The 8265-nt window shown below is 33.9% G+C and overlaps 1 protein-coding gene and 1 long non-coding RNA gene across 2 annotated transcripts; one reads left to right on the top strand and one right to left on the bottom strand.

The window, feature by feature from the left end:
• Positions 1–2371: 2371 nt before the first annotated feature.
• LOC122512625 lies at positions 2372–5242 on the bottom strand. The gene is made up of 2 exons (XM_043628556.1): positions 5117–5242; positions 2372–5036 (listed from the first exon to the last, which is right to left on the bottom strand). The coding sequence occupies exon 2, from the start codon at positions 4645–4647 to the stop codon at positions 3043–3045; it is 1605 nt and encodes a 534-aa protein (XP_043484491.1). The 5' UTR covers positions 4648–5036; positions 5117–5242; the 3' UTR covers positions 2372–3042.
• A 1683-nt stretch (positions 5243–6925) lies between these two features.
• LOC122512627 lies at positions 6926–8093 on the top strand. Its single transcript, XR_006302643.1, has 4 exons — positions 6926–6975; positions 7078–7185; positions 7271–7336; positions 7422–8093. It is a non-coding gene; the product is annotated as an uncharacterized LOC122512627 (long non-coding RNA).
• Positions 8094–8265: the final 172 nt, after the last annotated feature.

The raw sequence follows: 8265 nt of genomic DNA, 5'->3' as shown, positions 1-8265 counted from the left end.
TTTTATATTGCTTCTCTTCTTTTTTATTTCAATTAATTCTTTTATTTGCCGGAAAACTATTTTAAATTGTATATTTTTCAACATTTCGAATTCAAATTATCCTTTTTGTTTCTAGAAATAAATTTAAATAATGTTTTTTCAAATTGAAATTAAACAATAAATTAGATTATTATACAAGATGTTGTGACGTATAGGCATATTTTTCTGTTCGAACAAATATTTGCCATATTTATGTAATTTTATTTTACCCGGCCAAGTGGATTCGTAGGATGACTTTTATTAAATAAATAAACACAAAGTAAAATTTAACATTACACACAAATCGATTTATTTCAATAAGAAAAGAACAGTAATTCAAATTAACAAAATAGAAAATAACAAAGTTTCAATGGTTAAAGAATACTCAAGCATCCAAGATTTTATATTTAATTTAGCTTTAATAAAATTCTCTATTGACACTTTGACTTACCGCCATTTCAATAATTTTCCGGGGAGTCTTTTTATTGTTTTATCTTGTGAATTCAAAACACTAACTTCTTTATTTAATTATCCTTTTTATTAAATTTTACTTTCCTATCGCTATTCTTTATAAAGCGTCAGCCATGGCAGTCAAAACATGAAGACCGTGCTATACATTTTTCTCGCCTAATTCGCCTACTCAAAACCCATTTGGTGGCGACCCTGCCGATAAGTATGAAAATTACCTTTTTCGTACTTATAGGATTAACAGGTCGCAGCCTCGCAGACGCGTTGTACAAGTTAATGAAGAACAATTATTCTTGGATATGTGTGCAACTCGGACCGAATGGAGCAGTGAAATGAACAACATAATAATTATAACTATTATTATTGGTGGTCCCGGTCTGCTTCATCCTCAAACTGTTTCTCCTGACTCTACTCGCTCCAACTGAGAGTCAATTGCAAATAGTACCTCCGCGCCAAATTAGCTGAGTTTGATAGGCTGAAAACATTATTGAAAGGCAGTGACGTGTAATATTTAATTTGGATTGCTCTTGGATCCATGAGATGTATCTATTTATGAATTGTTTTAATTTGATTATTGCATTAATTATTTTGTACAGTTTATTATAATTTTCTCCTTATTTAAATTACAACATATAGAATATTAAGGAGAGCTTCACATTTTTCCACCATGGTCGAGGACAAAATTAAAGAGCAAAATTGCAACGTTACATTGCGTATGACTGGAATTGCCTTTTAAATAAAAATGATATTCAACTTTAGTATGGAGAATCAAACTTTTCTAAAAACTCTATTAAAAAAGACATTTCTTTCCCGAAAATAATAAACGAAATAATTAAAGTAAATATTGCATCAACAACACTTAAACAAAGTAGGGCTGAAATTCAAAAAAGTTATCGTGAGAGGCAAAAATTAAAACGTTAAAATTGATAATGCAAATTATTCAGATGAAGCACACACTTCCATTTCTTTCGCGAGAAGAAGAAGAGGACCATTCTGTTATAAAATTCAAGGTCAAATTTACTATCAAATTAATAGTGCTTTATATCCGTATAAAGGTGAGGATCGATGTTTTGGTCAATTATTTATTTATGACCCTGAGGAATCAATCAGATACAGATTAAAAAGTAACGAAAATTTGGATGAAGATGTTTTAACATCTATAGAAGATATTATGAGAAATTCTGACATGATGATGTCAGAGGTAATTCAAATAGAAGCTGAATTAGCAAGACAAAAAATTGAAGAAATTCCTGAGTTACAATTATTGTTCACGTTGAAAAAAGACTTTGATAAAAATAGATACAATTTTCAAAGTTTTAATGAAGTTCAATTGTTAATACAAACTCTGAAGGAGGAATACCAGAATCTTATGTAACGGTTTATAATAAATCTACAAAGGAATTGAAATTAGTTAGTAATTTAGATCCGAATTTTGAACCATGGATTTATCCCATATTTTATCCACTTGGAAATAAGTGTTATAATATTAATATGATTCGTAGTGATAGTGATTACAGAAGTAGAAATCATACTATTTCTAGGTCTGCCTACATTAAATACAAAATTGCTGTAAGAGATAAAGAATTTAATCAATTTTTATATGGAGGTAGATTGTTTCAACAATGGGTGTTTGACAATTATGTAAAAATAAAAAAAGATAGTTACATTCTACGTTAATCTTTTAACATCTTATTCATTTAAATATGTAAAAAATAGTTGAAAAACGAATAAATTACAATGTTAGGAATGAAAACTCAGTGTTCATTGTTGAAAAGAAAAATAAAAGTCGACAAGTAACGACCGCACAATGTTTTTGCGATTTGCATCAAGGAATGGGACTTGCAGGCCAGTGAATAAATTATATCACAATAAATTAAATCATATTTTTAAATTACATATTTATTAAGAGTATTAAGTAAGAGCTTCATTGCAACAGATGTAGCACTACAATTATTGACAGATATCAGAACATTATTTGATGCTAAATTTTTAGGAATCAGCACTACCAAATGCATAATTATTAACAAACACAGAAGCACACTTATTAGTAGATGAAGAACTACTTGTTTTCCAATTAGCAGAACCCCAATTTTTTAATATCGAATATACAACAAGAAACAACTTATATTGTAACAAAAATTATTATTTTTAAATTTTTGCGAATCTTTTAAAATTAGGACAATAATTGTATTCCTTGGTTCAAAACACATTAGATAATGTGCTTCAAAATATGTTTTTGACCCTAGCGTCGTTACATGAGCTAACTGACTTTTTAAAACAATTTTTCCTATTTGTATAAACTTTCTATTATTTTTTTATGTTAAAAATTTTGTTTATAGTTTTGTTTTAATTTTGCTTTAAACTTTGACCGATTCTGAAAAAATCAAGTTAGCAATATTTGATGGAGAATTTCTGGATGGTGTGGCACTAGTTAATGTGGAAATACATGAAGACGTCGCGGCACTACTTGTGAAATTATTAGAATTTTTACCCTGCTGTATAGTATCGTTTTAACTTTCCTGCACATGTGCAGAAAATTACTATTTTGCGCCTACTTTACTCCCATATAAAGTCATCCTTCGAGTAAAATTTAACTGAACTGTCATTGGCTCGAGCCCAGTCCTTTAAGTCACTCCAAAATATTGCGACTCTTTCCTGAGCTAGTGTTGACAAGAAGCGTTCGAAATTTTTAGAGTTCAATTTCATCCACGATAATTCTTCTGTCTCCATGGCTATATCATCGTCGAGGCCTAATTTCTGCCGAAATAGTGCAGGATTCGTACCCTCTTCAATTAGCGTCACATTGTAGTTGTTTCGAATTAGCGCAAAGTACAAACTTGTCTTGTTCTCCAATAGGTGGACTTTGAACAAATCATCCGATTCTCGCAATTGTTGACTATTGTAGGCCTTGGAAATAATAATATCTTGACTATTCATCATGTCTATAAAACTTTTCCCAAAAGCCTCTCGACACATTTCCTTCTCATACTTTTTGTACTTTTTCGTAATGTTAAGCAAATATTCTTGGTAATTTAGATTTAGATTTCCCAGGGACTTACCATTTTTGCAGCGGTAACGTTTTGGATGGTCTTTGTATTTTTTAACCTCCTTGTCAATTTTGTTTTGTGTTGAACAATTGTTTTCGATTGTCTCCCTAGCGAATGCTGTTCGATTCTTGATGCTGGAAATTGCGAGGGAAAATTTATTGCGAGTATCTTCGCTACGTTGTTTTTCTATTTCCAAAAACAAATTTTGAAAGGCTTTGGTGCAAACATCTTGACTGTTGAGGATTGTCGTGAAATTTTTGTAGGATTGTAGACTTTCCTTTTCATTGTAAACGTAATTTATATATGCAGGTACGGTGAATATTAGCAGACCTAATTCGTCAAATTTTTTTGGCACGTATAGTGGTTGAATTCTTCGGGCAATTTTGATGTATTTTTTAAAATTGTTTTCATCATTAACTTTATCAATATCAATATAATTAAAATTATCATCTTCATCAAGATCATCATCATTGTCATCTTCCCCCACATTCTTAAAAACAATATGTTTCAAACGTGGATTAACTGATTTAAAAAACCGTTTTCCGGCTTGAGCGTAAATATAATTCAGTGACGTGATCCGAACCGAAGAATTTTTCGCTTTTGGAAAGAATTCTTCGATGAAATCTTTAAAAATCCAATCAATTGCTCTAGAAGTCAAGACCGATTGTTTACCATCTCCATTATCGAATATTAAACCAAAAAGAGAACGTTTTAAACGTTGCATTACATATTTGTACGTATCGTCATTTTCCTTCGACAATGTTTCGAGAATAAATCCAAAGGGACCACCAAACTTTTCAAATACAAGTGACTTTAGAGTGGTATTTACCAAGTCGACATAATATATTTGAGTTCCATTTACTTCGTAATAATCGGTGGTGTTTTCTAGATTCTTTGCCAGATGGATTTTTCGACTTTCATAATCTGGCAAGAGATTATTATCGTTAGTGTTGTCTAGATAATTGTAGAAAGCGTTGACAATTGGAATATGTTTGTGCTGATCGTTTTCGTCGAGATACTTTTCCTTGAATAAAAAATCACTTAGAGAGTTGATGTAATGCACAAAATAGATCGTTCGAAGTGGCTCAAAAGGCATGTTACTGGGGACGTTCATTTTCAATATTTCCACACGGAGAGAAAAATCAAGCGTTTGTAGTATGGAGACTTCCTATGCTAATTTTGTATGAACGTCCTGCTAAAGAGGCATGTTTTTATACCTCAGTTGCATGAAACATATACTAAAAAAGCATGGATCTCTTGCAATCGTAGTATACTGACGTCCCATGCGTTACAGGTAGAACTTTTATGCTGATAACGTAGAAATTTATACAAATACAGCAGAAGTTTTACGCATATTGCGCATGTGCATTCTTTTACGAAATAAGCTTAACTGTCCATACTACAAACGCTTGATTTTTCTCTCCGTGCACTTGAAAATATCTCCCGATTTATAAAATACCAAAAATGTGAAAACAAATTTAGAAGAAAAAAATTTTGTTCTCTCTGAAAAAGAAAAAATGTAAATAATTATAATTTTTTCCAAAAAAGAAAAAATACGATTAAAATAAAAAACGATGACTTACCTCTTTTTTGATAGAGACGATTTTTTCTTCTTCAAATGAAAATTTAGAAATGGCATATATATATTCCTTCTCTTCTTTTTCATTTCAATTAATTCTTTTATTTGCCGGAAAACTATTTTAAATTTTAGATTTTTCAACATTTCGAATTCGAATTATTCTTTTTGTTTCTAGAAATAAATTTAAATAATGTTTTTTTAAATTGAAATTAAACAATAAATTAGATTATTATACAAGATGTTGTGACGTATAAGCATATTTTTCTATTCGAACGAATTTTAAGACAGGTGATTTTCAGTATCAATTCGTTTTCATTGCAACAATTATTACATATTCAATTTATTCTAATTTGTAAAATATTTCTTTTCTATCTCCCTTGCTGGACGATGACGACATAAATTGATTCACGATTCTTTGCTGTTCGTGAATAATAATTGATTTACTGCTTCTGGTGTTTTTGTCGTTCCACGAAATAGAGTGCATTCTTTAAATGGATTATCCCCTCTTCTCTCGAGTAAAATATTTCTTATATCTCTCGTTGAATTTCAGTTCGTGGAATGTTTCGATTTCTGCTATTTTGTATTCATTTGCCCAAATCGGTGGTTCTCCGGTTTGGATCCAGTCGGTTACGAATTGCTCTGGAGTTTTTTCATCCAAAAGGGAATATTTTGATAGTTCGGCTATACTACATCTTCCTTGATGAGATTTGCCGATAGTGCTAGTTTTATTGCATTTGTTTCATGTTGACGTTTATCGGCCAACAATTCAGTTCTTGTACATTTCCTTGGGGATCGTTTCCTTCTGCCGGAGAATTTACAGCGGAATTCAGAATTCAGATTCTCTTTCCAACGGAGTTGTTCTTCTTCGTATTTTAGGTGTAGGGGTTTCTTTTTTATTTTCCCGGTTAAAATGTTAATGGCCTGGAAAATTTTTCCCCTCGCTATCGAAAACGACGGGAATTTCGTTTTCGTATTCGTGGACTTTTCTTAATTCGACAAGATGGTTGGGAGGCAAATATGTGAATTTATAACTGTAACCACTGTTCCCCTTGGTCGACATGGTTTTTACAAAGATATCCCTATTGTCAATTGTGTCAATTTTTCGTACCGATGTCCTTAGGGTTCGTTCACTCTCGACTAGCATTTCTTTGAGGATTTTGAAGTTTTTGGAATACCTAAGAGCTTTGATCAAAGTGCCGATTGTTCCCAATCCTTTTTTCCGATTGTGAAAATAAGTTCAAAGCCCGGATCTATAGAGCGGAGAAAAGACAGACCTAGTGTTTTCAATGTTTCCCTAGTGAACAATTGTGAAAAACCGACAGATTCGGTTAGCAAAGTTTGTCGCATTGCACTTCTTAGGCCTAATGACACAAGTGTTTTTTCCGCAGCAAATAGAGTCGACCTGCTGGCTATTTTTGCGAATTTCTGAATGAAGATGCCAACTTCTCCTAAGAAGGGAAGCATGAATAATGTATCGAGGGAGCAGATTAATTCCGCTCATTGAAAATTTCCGGTTTTGAGTTCATTGCTGCAGGTGTGAAAGGGAATTAGAGAGAGTCCGAATTCCGTCCAACATTCTCTTGATGTTTAATCGTAGCCTTTGTCCAAAAGACTTTGGTTGAAGTTTGTAACGGTTAGTTTCTATTCTTGATCCTTGAGAGAAGGAAATTATAATCAGGATAACCCGGGGTAAAGAATGACACAGATAATTAATAAAAATAATCTTGTTTTTATTGGATAATCTTCTTAGCGACGATCCTGGTACTTATAAAATAAACTTAAGACGATAATTTTGATAAATCACTTAATTAGGGTTCATCTCGGTGAGCGAGTGATTAAGTACGATGTTCGAAATGCACACAGGTAAGTTATAGTATTTAGCATTCACAGGTAAGTTTATCAACTAACGAAAATCCTTTATTTCAGGTTGTTTGTAGTAACGAAAATTAAATTTGGAATTTTTAGGTAAAAAACAAGTTAATTAACTAAACTTGGAATCGCGTGTGATAAGTTGCGGAGTGGAGATCCAGTCTTTAACGGATGGGCACACTGCGCGTAAAGTGAAGAAAAAAGGTGAGTGACCAAGTCCCTGCTTTCTTCCAGGTAGGTCTCTGCGTAAAGAATAAAATAAAACTAACTAAACTTTCGATTGTTTCAGGTAAATCGCGGAGCGGAGATTTAGTCTTTCAACGAATGGACTCACTGCACGTGAAGTAGGGAAAAGGTGAGTATCCAAGTCCCTGCTCTTTTCCAGGTAAGTCACCATGTAAAAAATAAAATATAACTAACTAAACTTTAAATTGTTTCAGGTAAATCGCGGAACGAAGATTCGGTCTTTTAATAGGTAAGTTCGTAACGCGGAAAATGGGTAGAATCTAAGTGTCGAGCCAGTTATAGCAAAGATCACGAAAATTTGGGCTTGGGATAGCGCTCGCAAGAATAAGCCACAGTCGGTGTGATACGCGCTGTAGGTATGGCCCTGAGATTTACCGACATATAATTTCCCGATGTGGTTTATCGTCTCAACGGGATATGTACCGACGGCAGCAAGGGACGCGATCCTCGGAAGTTTCTTCTTCACCGACGGTCGCGCATGGGGAAACACTCGGGAATTTGACGTTTTCTTCTCGTGGATTCTCACGCTAATATAAAAAAAAAACACTCGCGGTTCGTATCACTCGCGCACTAATTAAGAAATTCGATCGCGGTTAGGGTCAACTCGCGGATAACACTTGAGGAATGGTGGCCGAGGTGGCGCTCACCATGGTAAGTAGGATTTCTTCTCAACAGCCAAGGTGGCGTTCGCTGAGAGTGGATCGATAGGATGCTAGGTGCAACGTGGAGAGAATAATCTGACAACCTTCCCAACGCTAAGGCGGCGGACTTGAGAGAGACTGTTCTACGTACCTACTGCTTCTTCAGGAACACCCGGGATGACAACCTGGCGGCGACCTTCAACGGTGGAGCACCTCTAACGATCGGCTTGAGGCTGGAGTCCCATGGTAGCGTTTTGCGTTGCGTTTTGTAACTAGGCCATGAGTGCAAATAGAGCAAACATATATCTGTATCTCTCTCACACTCATGGCCTGGTTACAAAACGTAACGCAAAACGCTATCATGGGACTCCAGCCTTATAGTTTCAACAGCACCGCT

The sequence above is a fragment of the Leptopilina heterotoma genome, unplaced genomic scaffold (genome assembly GCF_015476425.1).
Source record: "Leptopilina heterotoma isolate Lh14 unplaced genomic scaffold, ASM1547642v1 Lhet_123, whole genome shotgun sequence".
Lineage (NCBI taxonomy): Eukaryota > Metazoa > Arthropoda > Insecta > Hymenoptera > Figitidae > Leptopilina > Leptopilina heterotoma.
Note: the sequence above shows the minus strand (reverse complement) of the source record. Positions and strands in the feature narration are given on the sequence as shown.